At 38.1% G+C, this 24,925-nt stretch overlaps 1 protein-coding gene across 1 annotated transcript in view; it reads right to left on the bottom strand.

Annotated features, from left to right (window-relative positions):
• Nucleotides 1-24,533, bottom strand: part of ssbp4 (single stranded DNA binding protein 4) — a 59,350-nt gene extending 34,817 nt beyond the window's left edge. Inside the window, exons 1-4 of the mRNA XM_026197522.1 lie at nucleotides 24,478-24,533; nucleotides 15,760-15,832; nucleotides 11,301-11,362; nucleotides 4,796-4,880 (exon numbers count right to left, since the gene is read on the bottom strand). Of these exons, the coding sequence (XP_026053307.1) occupies nucleotides 4,796-4,880; nucleotides 11,301-11,362; nucleotides 15,760-15,832; nucleotides 24,478-24,533 (276 nt within the window). The remainder of the gene's footprint in view (nucleotides 1-4,795; nucleotides 4,881-11,300; nucleotides 11,363-15,759; nucleotides 15,833-24,477) is intronic.
• Between the last annotated feature and the right edge of the window lie 392 nt (nucleotides 24,534-24,925).

Here is a 24,925-nt window from a genome sequence, read left to right on the forward strand (position 1 = left end):
CAAAAAGCTGGAAATTCTCATTGAGAGCAAGAGAATAGGAGGCATTTTTGAGATATTTAAAATGAAAAAGGGAAGAAACTAAGCATTCGAAAGGGTAAAAAAGACAGGTGAATGCTAGGGCAGAAGATGCAGTGAGAACAGCTCAGATTGAGAGGAGAAAAGCGGCACGTAGCTCACATTCAAAATCACAGTCACACATTAGTCATCCGGACCACCTGGAAGCACATGAAACAAGAAAGAAAGACAATGACCAATGCTTATTCACTTTCCACTTTTAAAACGCTCGGATATATTAAACCACCTGTTCCTCCACTCGTCTTTTCAATGACGCAGAAAGCTGCCAAAAGATGCCGCTACGAAAAACATGTTCGTCTGTCGCCCTTCCGTCCTCTCCAAGTTTTCCGCCTCGTAAGTGTGTCATTGAGGAACGCTCATGTCTGTCGTGTAGGCATATGTGACGGCTGAAATTGGTGTTAGTTATGTTCCAATTTAAACGCTGTAACAGAGCAACTCAAGAGTGCTGAGGGTCAAGAAAAGGACCTCCATTATGTACTTGAAATGTTTCTGTCAGTACGTTATGAGATGGCTAATACCATCTTACAGAGTGTAACACTTGATGTAGCAGACAGGTTGGGTGACATTAAGGATCTCCAAAACTATGGGTTTTTTTTTTTTAAATGGACTAGTTAGTAGGTCAACTGAAGTACTAATTAGTTTGGAAAAACCCAATTATACTTCGGCCAAAAAGATTTTTCCAAAAGTGCATGACTGTCCATAAAATTTAAGTCATTGGGGTTTTGGACCACACACTGACTTATCTACTGAACATAAAAATGTAACTTTGAAGAATTTCTAAAATTACATCTTTTCTGTTCTGCCCATGACAGAAACTTGCAAATTTGGAAAGACAAGCGACTGAATAAATGATAAAAATGAACATGTTTGGTTGAATTATTAAAAATAAGGAGGCCTTTACATTAGACAGTTTCTTGCTGGATATGCTTAATACATTGGTATCATGTTGCTTATTAAATTAAATTGACATTAGTATCGATCCATTCTAAATATATACATTAACCAATTCTATATAATTAATTGAATTATAATTTATGATATAAGATATTAATATTATCTCAAAGTGAGCATTATGTGACAGCAAAAATGTAAATGTCAATAAAGCACATTTACAAGAAAACAAATATCCAATGCCAGTATGGGGTGGGCAATACGGAAAAAATATATCACGATTCTTTGCCATGTTGCTACTTCCATAGTGTGATATGCTGTATTTCATGCAGTTGTGTATTTACGTTATCCCAGAAGTACCCAAGGATTTGTAAATGCAGATAAATTCCGATTTTAAATAATAATAATAACTCTATAATAATAACAACTTTATAAAAATAATAATAACTCGTCCCTGGTCATTGTTGCCTATCAGTGAGGTAATATCCGCATATCCTCAATTTCCGCTTGTAAAAACTAAGGCAACACATGGGAACAAATGCTGCTGTACAGATAAACTAAATCTGTTGCAAATAGAACAAAAATGAAAAGTGTTCTCACCCGTTTAATTTCACTTTAGACAACAAATAAAGTGTCAATATGTGAACTTTGTGTGTTTTGACAGTATTAGCATGAAAGATAACTTAGTCCAGTAATCAGGCGCAATTTTTAGTCCACCGTGCTCAGTAAAAGCGGAGATCAGAAAACCACATGAATTAAATGTTTAACAGGCAATGCATTAAAGCACATGCAAATAATGCACTTTTGTTATTGTGAATTAGTGCAGTGGCCTGTAAAAGTAACTCTACTGCCAAGTAGGGCAGCACGATAAATCGTATGTGATATTTAACGCGCATCTTTTCAGTAATGGCGGTTCTGTAATGAGCGGTAAATCTCCATCATCTGCGTGCTTTCACATTGAGCTGCATTAATTACACAGAGCCGTTGTACACTGACAAGTTGCGCAAAACCATGAAAATATTTTTCGCATGTTTTGAGCAACTTATCAGTGAACTCTGTGTAGTAAATCCTGGTCCATGTGAAAGCACGCAGATGATGGAGATTCTTTCAAATCACTCACCAGAACAATATTGTTATGAACTCATCTGTTTACAAGCAAATCCACATGCAAAATTACATGACAAATATGCAAACCATTCTGCTGGTGTAACTAAATACAGAGGTATAAACAAAGGCTCTGATGGGAGACAGGCTTCTGTGGGAGTTTTAGGAAGTTTGCAGTGAGCAGGTACCACTAACCCTTCCTTTCCTCAATTGTTTTTCTCTTTTCCCTTCTTTCTATTCAGTAAGCAACCCTAATATTGGACTGATTTCATATCCTGTATAACTGAAAGTAGCAATCAATAGCTTGTCTATAAGTAGACTGAAGTACTTCCAGATGACCCCGTCTTGTCTGTTTAAAGGGGGGGAATGGGTGTTAAAGATGTGGAATCGAGGCTTTCTTGGTGGCACTAGTGGCTGCCTGGTTTTGGGGAACTGGCTCTCCATTTCTGGGAGCCCAGCCAGAGTCACAATCCTATAGCAATCCTCAGATTAGTTATGAACCAGAATCCACAGATCTCAAGATTTGCATGTTGTATCCCATTATCATTCCTCCCAACTGGAGGACTTACTCGCACAAAGTGCATCACTGGCCACTTGAGTAAAAAAAGAGAAAAGAAGGGTAGACAAAAAGAAGGAAGAGTCAGAGTTTCCCCAAATTCCACCACCGGGAAGTTTACAAGCAAAAAGATAACGGTTTAATTCTATGACTGCAAAAACCTAGTCAAATGTCCAAGCCCTGGCTTGGAGAAGCCAATATAGCTAACTGCGGCGCTGACAGCGAGGAGGATTTGACTCATGGGAACCCGCTTGTTTTTCTGCCCCTGATCCACTGACACACTAGGGAATGGGCACTGTTATCAGCCTTGCCTGAGATAGCAGGCTTGATGGGGCGGCCGGTCCACAGGGATCCCAGAGCTGAAGTTAATCAGACGGAGACAGGTCTGGAGCAACCCATGGGACCTCCTCCGCCTCCTCTCCATCTCCACCGCCCCCCATCACCACCAAAACTCGTCACAACCTCCACCGTAAGACTCTTCCCACAACATTAGCCTGGTGTCTACAAAAGCCTCAAAAATAGACAGAAAGTAGCCTCAGGTCTTCCAAGAAGTGGCCAGCCATTGGCTCGAGAGTTGGCAGCTGGGGAAAATCACTGAACAGCACTGAGTAACCCTCGAGGAATGAACTTAGCGTGTTCACTTCATCCTAGCCCAATTAATAAAAACCCCAAACCCGGAATTAATTCACTGGACGCAAAATTCTGAAGGCAAATGGAGATTAATAGCCTGATGAAAAGATTTGGGAAAACATTCGGAATGGGACAACACAGGCCGGATATGCTCTGACCCCCTGAACTTTGCAGAGGGTTAAAGGTCAGGGGAAACCGGTCATTAATCCTCAGACTAGAACTCGGGGGCAGGACATCTGAGCCTTTCAAACTCGCCGAGTCCCTGAGGTCCAGTAGCAAAGCCTAGAAACCTATCTGGAGTTTACTAAGAAAAGGCCACCAAGCATTTCAAACAGTCAATCGGGGGAAACAGCCTGTCTCACAACAGCCGTGTCAACGTCAAGCATGGCTGGTCAGTCGTGCGGAGGAGGGGGTCATCAGAGCACTCATTTCGACAATCCCAGGTGTCCATTGGGTGTTAGAAATGATTAGGCATATAGATTAATTGAACACACGTCAGACTTAATTAAGCACGGCGTTTAATTAACCATGTAATTAATCTTATAGAGGCCATACACAGGCACGCAGATTCCAATTGGTTGAAACTTCAGCAGGCAGCTCACACAAACTTTTAACTGTTCTCTGCTATAGCAAATCCAGTACATTAAATGTCTGAAGCAAGAATAGCATAATCCTTTTCATGACTCAAGCCCTGAGATTTAGCCCAGGTGAGACTCTGCTGCTAGCAGTTAGCGGTGAAACATCGTTACTTTCATATAATCTTTGACATATTATCCTCCTCTGGAACATATTCACGAGGTTTTAACCCTGCTAATGTGGCGGGTAAAAGATATTTGCACGATTTATATTTGATGCAAAAGTTCTGCCAAAGGAAACATGCAGAGTGGGAAAGAGGTCCCAGTGTACTCTGCAAATTGTAGATACAGGCGCGAACACTCAAACTCTTCAAGACTGAGCCCAAGGGTTGAGCAAGGGTCAGTGTTTGTGGTCACATTAACATGGTCATTTGCAGTTGGAAAGCCGCGTCAACAAAGAACGACCCTTTTTGGTGGAGCTCGAGGGTTGTCCACCCATGCTACTCCAGTTCTTCATTACTAACTTACAGGTCTTCCGCAGATCAAGGGGTCAAAAGGGTCATAGTGCAGACCTTCAAGATAGCCCAGCCTACTCTTAATCCTGCAGCCTTAAATGGATAGATCATCCAAAAATTACAATTGTGTCCATCACTTTCTTTTTGTTCCAAAGTTCTGGCTATTGTACCAGAACTTTATTAAAAACCAAAAGTGTATCCTGGTATGTAGACAATGAAGCTACCACAGACTTACGATGATATTTATAGATATTACGAAAGTTTCAGTGATAAAAGTCACAACCTGTGCGAACATAGCACACGAGTTATGCAAAATGACCCGAAGCTTAAGATAAACAGCACCGGTAACTATAAAAAGTCATTAAATCTGATCATTTGGGTTAATGAAGTCAACAACAGCAGAACTTCAGGTTCAACTCAACCCCACAGCAGATAAAATGGGAACTCACATAGTCGTGGAAAGCCTTGGCCTCGCTGGAATGTTCACATGTCTCCCGTCGATCTGGAGCTGCACAGTACAGATCCCAGAATACACTGCAAAATAAGGCAGAATAAACAAAGATGAGTATCAAATACATGGGTGAGCTTCACCAAACTAAACAGCTGCTGAACTAAACACCAACAGGCTGTTGTACACACTTAACACATCAAGGCCATGTAAAAAAAATAGTACTGAATGGTATGGTTTGTTCCACGCCTGGTTGTTCTAATTTCCCCAATTAGCCTGGTCTTTACCGAAAACGTTCGTTACAGAAAAGCTTGCGCTCAGCTGTGATGCAACTCCCCTACTCAAAAATAAAAACGCAAAACTGGAGTTGTCATTTACAATACTTAAGGGTTTAACATTAAATATAATTTAATTCAGTGGCTTTTCACCATTCCGAGCTTTTTTTTTTGATGGAACCACCGAACCACTACTAAGAAATAATATTCAAAACAATACATTTATTTATAACGATGACACATTTTAATTTTTAACATTCAAACTAATTTTATTTTATTTTTGCCAGATTGAGTTGTTATAACAATGTCTGATAACTTTCAAGTTAGTGACGCAAGATGTGAGAGCCACAGGGTTTAGGGGGCGATGCAGATTCGATTTTTCTGTAGTGTAAACGTGCAAAACGGTTTCACATCAGGCTTTGGCTCCAGCACACTGTAAAAGGCACGTCAAAGAAAAAAAACAGAAGACTGGTCTTCTTCAGTATCACACTCAGAAAAACTTGAAAGCTTCTGTCAAAGCTGGGTCACTACAATCATAACCCCGGGATAGCTTCCCACTTTATGAGGTGTGACCTTTAAGTGGCTAATCAATTAGGCTTGATATTTGTTAACTAAGGAAATACAGTCCTTAAGGGCTGCTAGGGGGAGCGGGTTGCACTCCAAATAATCCCTTAATTACTTCATTGAAAATAAGTACCTGTTAAACAGGTCGGCATTAAACCGTTCTCACTCTTTAGATATTGATTTAATGGACGCTTCATGAAAGCTGCTGAAGCAGGGCTTAAGAAGACGAACGCAAGTTGTTCCATCTTCCGAGGCAGCACTTTTTACCGCTGTGCATTATTTCTGCTGATGTAACAAAATTAGACTTCTGTTCTGAATGTGGGAAAAAGCTTACGTTTGATGTGACAGATTGCAAAAAGGACAAAATAGGCCACTCACAGCACGGCGACAGGTCAATGGGGCTAATCAGTTTCCACCCATTTCATATATCTTGCCGTGGAGTGGAAACCATTTGACGGATTTGTGTTCGTGAGCATAACGCAAAGGATGGCTTATGACAGCGTTCATAAATCACTCACTGTTTATGGGTGCAATAAGAGAGCAAGGTTAAACAACATTCAAGCTCATCAGACTACAAAAGTAGAGGAACTGCAGCGAAAATCAAGTGTTTAGATTTAAATCCAGATTGAATTCATACTTCTTACAGTGAATAGGTCAGTCAGAAATATTAATTATGTCATCACTTGCTCAGAATTACATGGATTTAGAACAAATTGAAGGTATCTTCCATGGAACGCAAAAAGAGACATTTTAAAGACCACCCTTCTCTATGAAATTACAATAAATGAAGACCTTTCAAAAGGACACAAAAGTGCCATAAAGTAGTTCATGTGATTTCATGAATGAATCATTCAGACCAATTCTGAGAAATGGATGAAGATTCTCAGCCTCGAAATGATTTATTCACAAATCGAATTTCTCTCATGAACATCAAGAACAGCTAGGGCACATAGGCCTACATTTCAGTCTGATCTTCACACGAAGCCATTGTAAAGCTTCAAAAACTGGTATAGCATTCTTTGGACCACTGTTGCTTTTTGTCATTTTTGAAAAATAGCCTTAGTCATCATTCATGTCAAGATGTTCTCCAAAAACTCACTTCTTAAGTTTCACATAAAGTCACGTATTTGTACGAATTTTTGGGTCAACTATTCCTTTATGTGTAAGTGATATATTTATAACAATGGTGGGAATGATCCACTCCATCTACATGAGAGAAGTTTTCTTTAAAAAAAAAAAAAAAAAGAAAAGAAAAAAGGAAGACAAGATGCATTACAAGAACCACAGATAAGTGTGTAAAAGAGTGCTCAGTAGGAGGTACCATACATTAACACCTCACATCCTACAGAAGCCATAAACCAGCAAACAAATAAAACAGGTGAAAGGAAGGGAAAAGAAAAAGCAAGAAAGGCCCTTTGACAGAGCAACGTCATGCCTGTTCTTCGCCCTTCAGTCAGTGCACAATAAAGCCAGGCAGCATTATCATATCTATCAGCTGCCGTTAAAGAGATTGCAGCTTTGTCGGAAAGCTGCTGGAGGGAGACAGCAGGACCATCTCAAATCCAATCAGGGTGCAGGGGAAATGAAATAAGACGCCAGTTACACTTTGTTACTAAAAAGCTGCAACTAGACCCACATCAGGGTGGGAAGGAATGGATTTTCATTTTTTAAGTAAGTTCGGTTACCTTGATTGCAGCAGGAAAACCTGTTTAATGCTTGTGTTCTTTGCATGTACACAGAGAAAATGTAGGACAGTTCACTGGTGTGATGACACTACGACACACCTGAGTGGCTTTTAAAACACAAAGAAGTGTGACGCTTATATCAGTCTACTAAGTGTGAAATTTTCCAAAATATTGTCATGTAAAAAATAAAGCTATACTGAAACAAAATAAAAACTTAAAATACATACAAGAAAAACTAGAGGTATTTTTAAAATTAATATATTACAGCAAGTGATCAGTGGGAAAATAAAAGGGGGAATTGGGATTGGGCAATGACCTAAACAACTGGATTCAAACACTGGTTGCCCGCACTTGCAACAGGCCTGTACTCGTACACTTCCCACCATACCATGTCTCCAACATTTTTTCCTTTTGATAATAGATAATACAAAAAAATAAAAAATACACCCAGAAAAACAACTTCCAATACCTCAATTTAACATATTTTTTATATATTCAGCAAGAAGTCATTCAAGTTTACCTATTAAAACATAAAAAGACTGAATTAATCCATCATATTTTTAATACAAAAACATGATGCAATACATCAGAAGTACTACACAGAAAATACATATTAGAAAATTATTCAACGCTCATGCAACAAAAATACGTAACCAAACAACATAAAAGAAATGCTTTATGTCCATATGTTAACCCACATATGTTTCTTTTGCTCTCATCATCAAAGCAATATTGTAAAACATGACCTGACCTAAGAGTTTATCAGTGTAAGATGTAAATCAGCTGCCTTTTTATTTGCAGACTTATGTCATAGAAGAAAAAAATTATGCAGTATGATTGATTATTTTAAGACATGTTGTGTTCTACCGTTTTTTCATTTGCATCCAGATGAACTTTAAATGCACACACAATCATAACGGCGTTTCACTTTTTTTGTTTGTTTCCTGCATTGCTTGGTCGCATTTAAATTAATGCACTTGAGGTGAAAACTTCTTTGTGGCTTTACTGTTATCTCCACCAATCACAAAGAAAGGTGTCAGCTTTAGATCATCTGAAAGTAAATCCATGTTTTTGTCGCTCGACTTTCTCCTTTCTTACCAGACAGTGATTAAACTAATGTATGTGCAAGATAAATCGCAAACGGTCATCCTTTATCCTTTGCCATCCACACCTGTACCCCAACCAAAACCACCACCCCCAACCCCTTGCTTGCCTTACGACAGATGTGGATGACTGCCCCTCTCACCAAACTTTGCCTCCACCCCCTTCAGCCCCACCCCAGAGCCTGGTGCTACCATTCAAACCCCCTTACAACAGGAAACTGCCTTAGACAGAAGGGAAGAAAATGCAAAAGGGGGGTGGGGGGGGCCGCAGAGAAGGAGATTTGGCTGTTTAACACAAAGAAGACTGGAATGCAAGGAGTTAATCCGTTTGAGGGTTCTTCCGCAAACAAAGGACAGGCCTCCAGACAAAGGTTGGTGGGGGTACGCACATGGGGGAGGGGTTGGCTTTCCCTTACCATCTGGCCCTTTTGTTTGGGGGAGGGGGGTTGGTGAAGAGGGCGGTACTCTGTGGCCCCTCCGAGTCCCTAAACCCCGACACGACCCCCCCACCCCACCACGTGTTACAGCTCCAGACAAACGCTCCTCCAATAGTGTCAACACCATACAGGGACTCTTCAAAACCTACTAGACTCCTAATAATCTCACAGAGGGGAGCCAGTAATCCAAGATGGAAAATAAGCGGAGTGTGATAAATGAACACACGCCTCAATGTGAACCTGATCTATACACACTGATCTTGTTTTTGAGTAAGCTAAAAACATAACCTGAAATCCAGACAAACATGAGAGTCTCCAATGGACCCAAGTCAGGACAGACGCCATATTTCATTTGGATCCAGTGAAATAAGGCTGTAATGGATAGGGGTACAGTCTGTTCGATTGGTTCTACTGTTGTGCGCCTTGGGCTCGATAGTTGGATTGGCAAAATTTTGAAAATGAATGTTTCCGAAAAATTGCCAGAGGAGAAAAAAACTAAACCTCTAGGACACTAGGGTTCCCTGTTGTAAATACCAGCTTAGATGAGCATGAATTTCCAAGCAAGTGCAAACTGGTTTATGGCAGTTTCTTGCTAGTCTAGCAAGTCCACTAGCTTAGCCAAGTTTTTACTACCAAAAAAGCTGGTTAAAGGAGTAGCCTTGTTCACTTCTTTCTTGTTTAGTGTTTCTTCAGTCGCAAAGAAATTATGTTTTATGAGGAAATCAATAGGGGCCAACTGGTTGAAGTATAGGTGGGCGATATGGAAATTGTTTTTTTTTTGTTTTTTTTTAGGAATATCACAATTCTGTGTCATGTTGGTTGTACAATTTTGCAAGTTGTCTGAGCATTACAGCCAAACTAATTTGCCTATTATAAAAGACAAAACCTTTCAAGGTAACAAAAAAAGAATGGCAGATATTTAGGCTAAAGAGGGTGAAGATGTAAATTGTGAGGGTGATTCCTAAAGCAACTGTATTAAATTTCTTCAGTCAAGAGCAGTGAGTGACTTTTCTCTTTGTGTTTTTTTGTTTTATTAACATTAAAGGAATAGTTCATCCTAAAAATAAAAATTCTGTCAGCTGTCTGTCAATTCCGTCATAGTGTTTTATTTTTATACCATCACTGACTCACTCAAAAGTGGTTTTAAACCTGAATGAGTTTCTTCCTTCTTCTGAACATAAGTGCTCTTTTGAGGAATGTGGAAAACGAAACAATTGCTGGTCCACAGTGACTTCCATAGTATTTTTTGCTATTATCAAATTCAATGTGGACCAACAACTGTTTGGTTACCCACATTCCTCAAAATATCTTCGTTTGTGTTCAGCACAAAAAAGAAATTAATACAGGTTTTGGACGTTTGACAGTGTGTAAATAAATACATTTTTAGGGGATCTATCCTTTGACAGCAATGACAGTAGGCTGCTATTTAATAGACCTACTGTCCCTTTAAGACACAGGTGCGATATACAGGTGTGTATATGTTTTTCTCTCAACTGTTTGCTTTCATTTTAGACATAACCAACTTGAGTCTACATGTAAACCTTATGTGTTTTGACAGTATTAGCACAAACGATAACCTAGTTCAATAATCAGGCGCTGTTTGACAGGCTTTTTTTTGTAAGGGGAGATTGACGTTCGCTTTGTGAACATTGGGTCGGTTCTTCTAACTACATCACATGTGACCTTTCCAAGTTGACTACATAATGCAATAAGTCGAGCTAGTGCAAGACGAGCATTTGTGGTTAAAAAGTTTTTAGAAAATGACTGGTTGTTTCACTGGACAAGACCCTTATTCCTCAGCTGGGATTGCACAGAGCCCTTTGAAGCTGCAATTTGGACCTTCAACCCATTGGTCCCTGTTGAAGTCCACTATATGGAGAAAAAATCCCAGAACGTTTTCCTCAAAAACCTTAATTTCTTTTTGACTGAAGAAAAATCATCTTGGATGACATGGGGGTGAGGAAATTTTCATTCTGGAAGTGAACTACTCCTTTGACGATCAGAGTCTGGGTTCTCTTTTGGTTAACCAAGGGAAACTTGCTTTTTAAGAAAGTTAAGAAGCCTTGTAAACACAATCCTGTTTTTTTCCAACATGGTTGTGAATATTAGATCTAACTGAAAGGACTGTACTGTCGACCCCTCACAGCCTAATTTTAATTTACGTAATTAATTCAAATTAAAATGCCCTCTATCCTGGCTAAGGTTCACAGAGAAATAGACCAACACAAGAGTCATACATTAAGATCTTCAAATCCTTCCACAGCATTTTACACTAACGTCTGTGTATAAAACAGACTAAGTGCTGTATGGCAACATACAAACACCTAGTTCCAAGAATAATGGCCCTGCGTTCATTTAGGCTCCTCTACTGCTGCTAACAGCTAGCATGGCCATACCGTCAGAGAATGTTAGGGGGTTTTGAGTTACAAGATCGATACATACCACCACCATGAGTGCAGGAATCCAGGAGGCTCTCCTAATGTGATATTCTTCTCCCATCGGATCTAAAAAGGTAGAAACAGACAGAGAGATGGAGAAAAAGAGGTAAAGTATGAATAGACCAGGTTCACAAGGCATGAACTACAGTTAAAAAGCTCCATTACAATTTCCACACCAAATCAGGTCACGTTCACTCTCTCTTTACAGATTACACCTACTCAGCCTACCACTGTAACGGATGGTACTTTTCCAAGCAGACATATCGATTTTATAACATGCCCTGTCCATAACTATGCACCCGAAAAGCTGATGTGCATTATTTGGCGTCTCCCTGATGTAAGGGACTGATTAACAATGTTTTAAAGTGTGTGTGTGTGTGTGTTTGTGCTGATCAGTGCAGAGCTGTGTAGCCCCTTGAGGTCCAAGGTGTAAGTAGAGGGAATTTCAGCAGTAATTGTGAGGTGGCAAAGGGAACAAGTAGGTGACTGCTCCCTCATTAAGCTTCAATGCACAGGTGCGTCCTCCTGCTGTGTACCTGCCTGGGCCGAAAGACCTCCCCTGCGGTGTACAAGTGTGCCTGCGCGAAGGTCTCGAGATCTGACGAGCGTTCGCCTAATTAAATAACAACGGCGGAAATGACGACTGTCGACGGCACGCATCTTTGACGCCCTACTGCCTTTACAAAAACACAGAAACGTTGGTAAACACAGCCATCTGTTTACTTGTTGACTCTTTAATATTTACTTAAGGTGTACAGTCTAATTTAGCATGAATATACGACTTATATTCACCACTCTAAAACTATGTTATTGGGTTGGATTGATAACCAAATTTTGTTGTCCTCATACCTAATGCAACAAATAAACATCCTCAGGCAATTAAAATGCAATTATACTATCACTGTCGATAGATTTAGTAATGATCGATAAAATACTTTGCACTTAACATCAGTATAACGCATTATTTTAAGATGTCTAAGTGTAGGGTTCAACAGTTCAATATAATGACACACTTTCAATTTGTACATTTATGCTCAAATATATTACTTTTCATTTCAACAATGTACAGGACTTATGATACAACCTGCAATGAATAATAATAATAATATAAAAACTACACTTTTCTTTTAAATAAATGTAACCAAGATGGCCAGCTGGCCAGCTTCTTCCCAAAAATATTTGGCCATCAATTATGATTACATTTCATCATAAAAATCAGAAGTCAACCAATTTATCAATAACACTTTCAGGACACTTTACACAAGTATTTTTTTTTTCATCATTTACTAATAATTTTTTTTATTAAGCTGTATGTTAATATTAGTTCATGCACTATGAACTAACATAAGTGATCAAGTTATGATATAGTATTTATTTTAAATTACAGTGCAGTATATTTTCATGGCTCAGTAGTGTTTTTATTTTCGTAAATGATCATCACTATTTTACTTGGAGTGTTATGTTCGTTTCAATTTTTTATGAATCTCACTCAACATATTGCGTTTTTAAGTTCTGCAATTTGTGTGAAATTATGATATTGTACTGTAGTACACAGGTATTTAATAAATAAGTAAAAAATTAAGGCAGTACTTTTTAGCACTTATCTTTGTATTCTGGCTAAAACTCAGGAACAACAACATCTCACCTGTCTGACCAAGATCCCTGGAGATTCTCACAAGCACAAGGCCAGACTTTGGCACAGTGCTTTATCTTTGTCAAACTTTGTCTGAACAAAACATTTAGAAACACAGGGCGCTTTTGGAAGTCCACTGTGAGCGCTTAATGATAGCCGCATAAACAGACACAGCAGGAGGAGGACCGCGGCAAATGCAATAAGATAGATGATAACATTTAAAAAGTTCACAATCTGTAAAGGTCCTGAAGCACTAAAGAGGAGTTACACAATCTCATTAATGTCTTATAATGTCAAACAATTAACATTTACACATCTTTATAACTACAAACAAAATCTTGTCAAAAGTGCCTCCTGTAGTCCTTCAAATTATAACCTGAAAAGCTGAATGGACATCACCTGCTTCTAGAGGTGTGCCATATGATTATTTTTGATCATGGATAATAAAAAAAATCTACACAATCTGCTTTTGAAGAAATATCGTAGTATCATGTGCATCAGTTGAAGTTCTCAATATACTGTACAACGTCACATACATTCACATCAGTTTTAACTCAGCTGTAGAATTACTCTCACAGGACACTGTACTTATTCGCATACTGATTACTGAACCAACTTATCTTCTGCACTTATACTGTCAAAACACACAAGGTTTACATAGAGTCTCAGTTGGTTATGTCTAAAATGAAAGTAAACAGTTGAGAGAAAAACAAATGTGTGCCTGTATATTAGATGTGTGCAGCTCTTAAAGGGACAGTACTTAACATGCAGTCAACTGTCATTCAAGGGGTAGTTCACCCTAAAATGTCATTTCTGTCATAAATTACTCACTCACATGTTTACCAAACATTGGTAATGTCACCCATATCACCCACCCCTACCTGCTTCTAACAACAAGGAGTTCAGCATAAACATTATCTGCAAAATCGTAGAATCCAGTAATAAAAACTTAATTTTCTGTGTAACACAAAATGTTATGGAATTTGCCTAATTTTGAATGGATACAACAAAGTACTATATGAATCCTGCATGTTCTGCATGTCTCCGTGTAAATTAACGTATCATTTGCTACACATTTACTGAAGTCGCCCACGCGACGCTCACTGTGTTTTTCTGCCTCTGCCGCCTCAATATAGGAGTACATAAACACATAAATACAATCTTCACAACTGCTCTTTGAGGGTCACTTCATAAGCATTTTACCATTCCATTTGAGAAAAACTATTGTCATATCATATTCAATCAGAAACTTAAAGGACTTCACAACAACCCACCAAAATAAAAGTTTGGTTTAACTTGAAGAAACTGTGACAGAAAGACTACTTAATGTAATGATAGTACTACTACTACTAATAAAATTATGATTAAAACATTATTTTTATAAAGACATTTCCACCATAAAAATTATTTACCAAATTTAGCAGAAAAATGTAAATACACAACACTGTATTTATGGAAAAAATGTAGAAAAAAAATAAAATATATATATATATATATATATATATATATATATATATATATATATATATATATATAATTATATATCCCTTAATTAATTAGAGATGCTTTGATTATTAATATTTAAATGAAACCATTACAATGGAAAAGGCCTACATAAAATTTATGGAAAATAAAATTTGAGAAAAAAAAAACAGAATTTGAGCAAAACAATTCATAGGGCCTTAATTTTATTTTTTGTTAATCGTTAAATAAACTGATGTTTAATATTGTCATTTTAATGATTTCAATTAATTAGACATGCTTTGTGATTAATACAATTTTATTTAACCATTAAAATAGGGCCTACACAAATTAAAACAAAAAAACTAAATCCAAAAGAACTAAAATGGTAAAAATGCAATTTGGAAACAATTCAAACAGAACTTAAAAAAAAAAAAAAAAAAAAAAAAAAAAAAAGATTTCACAGGGCCCTATAACAACTATGAATGACTTCAACAAAGCACAATTAAAGCATTATGGGATGATTTCAAGCCCGCAAGTTGGAAAAATCTTCAAAAATGCAACTAAATCAAGTTCCACATAAACTGGCTTCCTCATTCATTCAAGTATAAGCTAACAAACTTTTAAAGATGTTCTACAAAGACGACAAACCAAACCAACTCTTTGATCGGCCTTAAAAGAGAGCATTACAGCAGATCAGGAGATCGAGAGCAGGCTATGTTACAAACCAATTTCACCTATTCCCACCAAGGCCAACGTTAAATCAGACTTTTAACACGCAGTTGTGTTTGAGAGCGGTTCTAAACACAAGTGGTGGCATCACCTCCACTCCAGACATGTAGTGTACTCAAGCTCTATATAACATTCATATAGTGAAAACAGCACTGACACATCTACAGCAGAAGCTCCACCGCTTCACAAACCTGTAACGACAATCCACTTTACCATGCTAGTAGTAGCAGCACAAACGTTAATGCTGTGATTGCGCCCCCTCAGTGGCACTCAAACTGATTTTTAGAAACACTGGTGACACATTATGTAATATCATAGCAATGACACTTCCATTTATTGATCAAGACCTTGGACTGTTTTAGCAGATAAATGCAGAACACTTTGGAGAAACGATATCAGATATCAGAGTTTTACAGTGTTGTAATGAGAAACTAAATTCTCTCTATATTACAAAAAGTAACTTGCAAAAAGCAATTGGAATTGATTAATCAATATGAATAAAACGTACAACAAATCGAGTCTCAACCAAAAAGTATTAACTTCTGGCCTCAAACTTGGCTTGAGTTAATATTCGTTTTTTCTGAGTAGACAATAACAACTGTTTGCTTGGAGAAGTAGATTGTGCAAGACCGCTTACCTCTGACAGGAAGGTCTGTGCCGATTTCTGTGCGCCAACATGCAGCAAGTACTCATACACGTATAAAGCTAACCTGCAAGACAAAAGAGGAAAAAGGCATTTTAAATCTCAGTCAGTTCAATATATTGTCTGTTTTGGGTTGTTCCCAAACTCCAAGTGAGAAAAATGCAGTTCCACAGGCTCTCCCATACTAGATGGACAAGCAAACACACTGCAACAATTAACTTTGGTGCATGTTGAAACCTCACAGGTGCTTAGTCGCAAAGCATTCTTGGAAATGAAGAAAAAAAAAAAATATATATATATATATATATAGGTTTATGAAGTCAATATCAATACAAGTCCAATTCATTTACACCGATTGATACCACAACAAATATACACACAACCATTCAAAAGTTTGTGGCCAGTTATGTTGAATATTCCATTCACTGATAAATCCTGAAAAAAAAATATGGTTGCCACAAAAAAATAAATTAAATTATTAAGCAGCAAGTTTTTTCAACATTGAGAATAATAAGAAATGTTGTTTCTTGTTACTTCAAAAATATACTGATTGGGTGCTCATATGACAGTAGGGTATTAAAATTGAAAAATATATATATTTTGAATGTTAGTATGCTTGTATTTGCATATTAATATTAGCATACAAATTAACAAAAATAATACTATATTGCCTGGCTGGTAAATATGTATTTTTAAATAAATAAACTCAAATTTTTCATTTTTAACTGGTTTAATTTTTAATTATTGGAGTAAATATCAGTAAAGAACATGCACAGACTCAAAACATGGATTCCTCACAGCACATTTTGATATGTGGCAGCTAAATTGAAAGTAGCCTTTATTAAACCAATAATTAATCAAGACTAAATTAAGTAATCTGGTGCAGTTAGTCTATTAAAAATAAATAAATAATGTGATTTAGTTAAATAAACAAAAATTACAAAAATAACCCCCTAAAAAAATCTCATAATTACTTGAAATCATAAATTAATTTGGAGTTTTCCAACCATCAGAGTAATGAAATTAATGTTTCTAAGAGCCACTTTGTAATGCACATTAAACTAATCTAAATGCAATCAAGTGTAAATGTCTTCATATTTTTCAGCGAATATTGATCCGATTAATTTCTGTAACTAATAAAAAAAATTTAAAATTAAAATTGACAGCCCTAACAAAAATGCATTATGTATCCCCACTGAACACTCCCCAATACTGTTTAAAGAGAAGAAGAACGGATTCAAGGATCAAATACCAAGAACTCATTTTCCCCTCAAACGTCTGAATTATTTCTCGGTGTTTCATCAGACGTACTCATTTAAGGAGCTCCCCTCAAGTATATACAGCTGTCAACAAAGTTGTACTTTTGTGCAATGCAGGGAAAGATCTCAGAGTTTTGCTTCTAATTTAATAACGCTCATTTTTAACATTTAGAAAAATGGAAATTGGTGCGGAACTGATGTCAAACTTCATTTTCTCAAAAACACAGAACATTTGCACAGGTTCTTCCGGCAATGTGACAAGAAGCAACCAGTGATGTGATAAGTTCACGAACACCCACATCCATCAACTGCCTGACAGTCTGACCTCAGAAGACCATTATCGCCCACCCATTCACGTCATTCTTAAAATGATGGACTTCCTCAACTTGGAAGAAAACACCTAGATGAAATGAGCTAAATCTTTATTAATTCCGAGATTTTTTGCAATCTTTTTGGGTGATTACATCATATCTTTTATTAAAATTTAGTCGCCAGAGTCAAAAAAACACACAAAATCCATCTTAAATGAGCATCCCATCGGTTTCTCCAGTTAAAGGCCCATTCACACCAAGAATGATAACTATATTACTATCAACATCAATGGACAATAATTGTTTATTCTAAGCACATGATGCAGTTTTGTCACCACTTTTTTTAACTGCTCAAGCTTTTCAAGAACAATACTTATATTGTAACTATAATTGCGTTCACATCAACAGACGATAACAGTCTTTATTATAAGTGCGCAATGCAGTTTTGTTGCCTGTCGCTTTAAATGCTCCAGCTTTTTAAGAACTTTAACTATAACGACAACTATAATTGCGTTCACATCAACAGACAGTAATGTTGTCTAATGTAAGTGCACACTACAGTTTTGTTGTCTGCGGTTTTAAATGGTTGAGCTTTTTAAAAATGATAACCATACCGATAACGGAAGTACCAACCCACTGTTTATAAAGTAAAAGTGCAACGAAAGTCAAATGCCCATTACAAAATAATGTAGAACAACAATGTTGGATGATTTTGAAGGTGGAGGAGAACATTTGAATTTTTGGCCAAACCTACTTTTTTTTAACACAAATACACAGACAAAGAACTAACCATGAGTAACTTTTCCAATGTGATTACGCAATGTGTGAAGACACGCATGCACATCGCAGAGCTAGTGCAAGATAAGCATTTGTGGTTAAAAAGTAGCCTATTGTTTTTATTTGTCTAAGGAAATTACTGATCATTTCACTAGATAAGACCTTTATTCCTTGGCTGGGATCGTGTAGAGCCCTTTGAAACTGCACTTTGGACCTTCAACCCGTTGATACCTGTTGAAGACCAAATATGGAGAAAAATCCTGGAATGTTTTCCTCAACAACCTTAATTTATTTTCAAATGAAGAGAGAAAGTTAACTACGGTACTCCATTAAAGGGATACTCAGCCCCAAATTGAAAATTTGGACATGGGGGTAAGAGATTAAATGACAAAACAATTTTTGGGGGGTGGAGTATCCCTTTAAATGCTCAAGCTTTTTAAGATAACGATACGATAATTACATCTAGAACTAAATTAGCTTCCACACCAACAGACGATAACATTCTGTTTATTACAAGCGTGCACTGTGGTTTTGTCACTTGCTACATTAAATATTTACTTTTTTTAACGTCCACATCCACAGACAATTAACAGTGTTTATTATAAGTGCATGCTGCAGTTTTTTCAGTTGCCACTTTAAATGCTCCAGGTATTTAATTACGATAACCATGACGATAACTATATTAGTGTCCACGCAATCAGAACATAATGTTTTGTTTACTATAAGCACGCCACAGTTTTGCTATCTGCCATACTAATTGCCTAAGTTTTTTTAAAGTCGAGTGGATTCTGATTGGCCGTCAATGTTTTTCATCAGCTAGAAAAAATAATTCTGAAAGTTGTTCCAACAATATTGTTCCTCAACGCTGCTATCATTATAGTTGTAGTGTGAACTTCTCTATTCTCATAGAATTGGAACACTTTTTAAAGGGGTCCATATGATGCTTTTTTAAAGTATTTGCTGTAACAGAATATATTGACATTCTTTAATGTTCAAAAAACATTATTTTTCAAATACTGTACATTATTGTAGGTACTCCATTCTCTGCCTCTCTCAAATGCGTTGTTTCTACAAAGTCCTTCCTTCGACACAAGCAGTGTGCTCTGATTGGTCAACTGACCCAGTGCATTGTAATTGGCTGATCACTGCAAGCACTCGTCGGAAATGTAACGCCCCTTTCCATAATCACGAGCTTCATCTTTCTAAATAAACGGAAAGACAGTTAATAATGTCCTTCAGTTCAAGTCGAAAAGGGAACAGAGTCACGTGACAGACACAGTGATGAAGCTCATATGTGTTTGCAGTACACAAGCCATGGACGATTAAGACGGTGACTCTCTCTCTCTCTCTCTCTCTCTCTCTCTCTTGTCTCTCTCTCTCACACACACACACACACACACACACACACACACACTGGGGGAAGTCGTGGCCTAATGGTTTAGCAATCGAAAGGTTGTGAGTTCGAGTCTCGGGCCGGCAGGAATTGTGGGTGGGGGGAGTGCATGCACAGTTCTCTCTCCACCTTCAATACCATGACTGAGGTGCCCTTGAGCAAGGCATCGAACCCCCAACTGCTCCCCGGGCGCCGCAGCATAAATGGCTGCCCACTGCTCCGGGTGTGTGCTCACAGTGTGTGTGTGTGTGTGTTCACTGCTCTGTGTGTGTGCACTTCGGATGGGTTAAATGCAGAGCACAAATTCTGAGTATGGGTCGCCATACTTGGCTGAATGTCACTTTCACAAACGCGATGTGCAAAACTCCACATTTGAACAGTCAATAGCAAATACTTAAACTAATAATAAAACATTCTTCCAGTAGCTGATTCAGAATCACCAGATTGTTTGTTGCAAAGTCAGAATGACCTCCTCTCCTAGGTTTACGAAACAATGGTCCATAAAATTTGAAACTAAATGCATCTACTTTCAGAAGGCCAAATAAAATGATTTTGCTTTCGCCTAGATACACATAGCATCTCCCGGACATGGCTGCTTCAACACTAACTGTGTTACTGAAACCATGCCTTCTTTCTTAGCATTAACATTTGGGTGGCAATACGCAAATATTTCCACATATTGAATTGAAATGTAGGGTGTGTTAGAAAGAGCCATTTTAGGAGGGCGTGGCAGAATCTTAACTTTGATGAAGAATATCTCTTTGGATTAGATACTTCAGTCATTGAAACTTTACAGATCTTCTTTATGCACCAAGAGCTTGTAACACTCCAAAGAGAAAGGAAAATTTGAAATCACACAATATGACCCGTTTAAAACCAGCCTTTATCTTCTTGGTGTGAATGGACTTTAAGACTAGTCAACTATTTTGTCAGGCATTCCACTGGCTGGCCAATTTCGAAGATGTCGTTTGCATGCAAAGCCCTACATTAATTGGTTTATTGAACACCTGACCTCTAGACAGTGGCATGTACTCGACAGCGCAAGTCAGCTCGTATGAACCCAACTGGCATTGAGATGGATCAAACGGAGATTCCCACGAGTGGCCGGATGAAATTTTCATCGTCAGCCCTGGATGATCTGAGGAGCTTCTGCAGGTTGTTGATGGGTTCCTGCTTTCTGCCTGATGCATTATTGAGAAGGACTTCATCTACAGTGGGCTTCGGGGAACGCTTTTTGTCATACTGACAGAGGAACATATCAGTATTTCGACTAATAGCGAGACCGCAGGTGGAGGATCAACAGGCTGAGAAGCTCAGTGTGCGTTCGACTAATCCTCATGCAATACAACAGCTCGGGGTGCAATAGGAAGGCGGACCTATTGACTTAATATTTAGATTAATGACTCCGTAAGACCAGTCAAGGGCTATCGTTTTCACACGCCTGCTTGTGAGAGCCGCGCAGCAGGGATAATTTAGACCTTGACAGCGGCGTACGAACGGCTGCGTGGATGTCGATACAGCAATGATGGACAGGCATATCTGACGAGGTTCTGCTTTTGCTCTGCCATTCAGGCATGGCGGCTCGCTGTGTGTCCAGTCTCATCATGATGAGCTCTCCTGACTTAACCTTGACATCTCGCCCGAGGCTCCCAGTCAAGGCTCCGTTTATACATGAAAGAGGCAGAGCCAAGTTTAGCTAGCTTAAGCGCAGACAGTTAACAAATGAACTTTGCTGTCTCCATTTCAATAATTTAGCTGCAGGGTCTCATGTGAAGACAAACAGCATGTGAGGAGAGCTGAAAAAGGTGGCTGAAGTTTAGAAGTGGAGTTTTAAGGCATCAGGGAGTCTTTAGTTTCACCTCAGGACCCAACTTTGGCAAAAAAAAAAAAGCTAATCAGAAACCTGTTTTACACATTTTCTTTCATCTGGAGTACTTTATTGAGGAAGATGGCACACTGTGAAAGAAAATACAATTTCTAAAGTTGTAAACAAAAACAAAGATTACTGGAGTATGTTTCATAAGAAATACAATTTCAATGTTTATCCTTAAAATTTTCAATTTAATTCAATGTATTATTTGCAATTAATTAGAAAATGTACTAGCAATTTTGTAGTTAAAATTAAATTTCTTGAGTGAATGTCAAGAAAGCAACCATGCTGGCATTTGCAAAATTGCAAAATTGTAGGGATGCACCAATTTTATAATTTTGGCCGATACCAATAAGATGGAAATTATTTATTGGTCAATAAATGGATAACATTACATTTTATAGAATTTTGCATTTAAATAAATTAATAATAGACTCTAAAAACAATGATTTTAGGCAAACTTGGGCATGAAAATTCTAACAAATAGCTATTATTAAAAATATTTTGAGATTTTCTAAAGATTACAATTTACAATGTTATAAATTATTATTGAAATTAAACATTGACAATAAGTGACTGTTACATGATGAAAAAATTGTAATATAAAAGTAAATATACAAAAATAAACAATAAAGGAATATAGCATAGCACTTTTAACTTAAAATGCATCCCTACTGTTTTGATCAAATATTCTGTTGGAAGCATTAAACCAGAAATTTACCAGGAAAAAAAAAACTATTGAACATAAGTGCCTTATATGCAACTTTTGGGCAAAATGTGCAACCCAATGGACTTTAATCAATAAATGATTTGCAACCAATCACAAGTGGCCTGACATTCCACTGACATCATGAGAAGTGCTGTCCTAATATCGTTGGTGTGGCCTTGTTCCACATCCTTGTACTTTTTGACCCAACTTAGCCGATCTTTCATTCATAATAACCGAAGATTGACAGAAAAATTCAGCAAAGCAATAGTGCTAAATAAAAAATGTTGATAAACTTTCATGAGGCAATCCATCTCAATTATTCTGATGAAAGCCGAGCGAGCGCTCTTTTAGAAAAGATTTCCAAACACGCACGCACAAAACAGACATTTCCGCGTTAGATCATTAAATATGCCCCTAAATAATTACAGAGAACATCTCTCTTCAAAGTAAACTTAGAAAGCCATACATCCAGCTATCGAAGATGGAAAATTAATTGATTCCCATCCACGTCTGAGAGCAACGTTTATTCAAAACAGAGCAAATCAGACGCTCTTCATAAGAACAACGTCCTGTTTCTGTGTGCATGCTTGATTCCCTTTATATGTGGCTGAAAACACCTCTATGAAGGAGGCTGAACCATCTGGATGAAATCAAAACCATGCATTCAGACCTACTCGCTGCCTCTCAGACACACCAATAAACTCAGGGAAGCCAGAGGAGTGCTCAAGATGTTGGGGGGGAAACGAGATGGAGACCTAGATCAGAATCGGTTTTCATTCATTTCGACTACAAAAAACACGCCACGCAATTTCTCGTGGCGTTCCAACTGATCCGCGGAATTAGATCGAACCTGTGGATGCTAAACTCTGATGAACTCGAGCTTTGAAATCCGTTCAAAACTAATCAAAGTCAACAATGCTGCAATAAACTTGACATTATTGATTCGTGGAGTCCTCCAAGTTCACTTTTTTTAAGTGGTTTCTCCAAGCGAACCTGCCAAGGACGCCGATGAATGATGTTTAAACTTCGTTAGTACATCCTAAATCAGTTCCTTGAGAAGTTTCATGGCATTTTTGCTCGACTAGTGCTGACAAATTTATTAACCACCAATGACAGAACAAATGAAACGGAAACCTGTGGTGTTAACCAACACTAGAGGAGCCGTCTACATCCTCACATAACCTGTGTGAGCAACACACCACTTCATGTTTAGCAGTTTAAGAGTCAAAATGATCATTTTAAACCCTTACTTGCACGTTTCTTGGGAAAAAAACACATAGTTTATATGCAACTTTGGTATACACCTGGTACAGCGCAAACTTTTGGTTAGCTTTTCATGCAAAAACAATCAGAAAGCATTGAAAGGATTGGTTTTGAAGTAAAGAACAACGCTTGAATGATGAAATAACTTAAAAAAAATCTCTTGTAAGCAACTTCTCTTGGATTCTGATCTTCTTTACATCATCTTCTCATTCAGTTTAACTATGACTACCAATATCTCCTTACATTCTTTCTTTCGAAGCATGTTAGATCTCCAAAACAGCTGCAAATCATCTCAGACTCCCATAATAAACGTCCTATCAGTCTCCAAGTCTGACACGGTAACCTTCGACCCCATATGACAAGATTTATGAATAATACAGCTTACATTTAAGATTTGTAAGGTTGCTTCTATGGCAACAGATTGTACACAACAGTGGACAGATCACATGGTGATGTATTACCATAAAATATTACAATTCGCAGTATGGAAAAGTCAGCAAAACTTGAAGCACCACGAGTGTTCATAAAAACCGGTACTTTGCACTACAACAAACCACAAAACACCGGGAACATTTACGCGTTAATTCGTCGGAATTGCTCAAATAACTTATTTATCAGTTCGCTTTAAAGCAAAAACATGCATATACACAAGCGATGAGATCCAAAATAGCATTAAATAAGAAATAAACCAGATCAAATAGACACGAACGGCTACCAAACACCTCCACAACTTTAATACAGGTCCGAAAACTGTAATGAAAGGGCTCGGATGCGTTTATCCAGCAGTGTAACTCGTAAACAACAGATGCACGGCGTGCAATATTCATGCAAAAGACGCACAAGCTACAAAATGAGAGATGCGAGCATGCAACATCACTCGGACTGGATGCGATGGACGGCTCAAGCGTTCACGTGCGCACCAAAACTTCAATAAAATCGAAAACGCACGGCCGGCTCAACGCGTTAAAGTGCTCCAAGCGGCTGTAAAGTTAAGAAGACTCGGGGACGATCACTCCGGAGCGCAAGTTCGCACTAAATACACCTTCAAACAATAGCACGCACAGTTTTAGAAAGTTGCGAGTCCGTGATAAGCAAGGCGAGACTCTTTAAAGCGCGCGCGATTCACTTACTTTTCTCTCGCTTGACTATCAGAAGGGACGACAGCTCCTTTACCTTTGGCGTACATGCTGGATTCTGTTTTAAGACTTTTACCCCACTCAACACCTGTCAAAGAAAGCAGCCAGGAAAACGTTCTATCTCCATAGCTACCCCCTTTAGTGTTTTCCCTCCCCCCTCCTTCTCCTCCTCCTCCTCCTCCTCCTCCTCCTCCTCTCTCTCCCCTCCTCCTCCTCCTCCTCTCTTTTTTTTTTTTTTTTTTTTTTTTACATCTCCAACATTGGCCACAAATCAGGCACAGTTTCTATTGGGGGGACTTGAAACAGGTCGCTGGTGATTTTTTTCCCTCTCTCGCGCTGTTCCAGGACTGCGCTCTGCCTCCCGCCGCGTTGGGAGCGGTGGGGGCCTCTTAAAGGGGAACGCACACTCTCTTCCAGTGTTTACTAGGCGCATGGGAAAGAC

Source organism: Carassius auratus, chromosome 22, assembly GCF_003368295.1.
Source record: "Carassius auratus strain Wakin chromosome 22, ASM336829v1, whole genome shotgun sequence".
In the NCBI taxonomy this organism is placed as follows: Eukaryota; Metazoa; Chordata; class Actinopteri; order Cypriniformes; family Cyprinidae; genus Carassius; species Carassius auratus.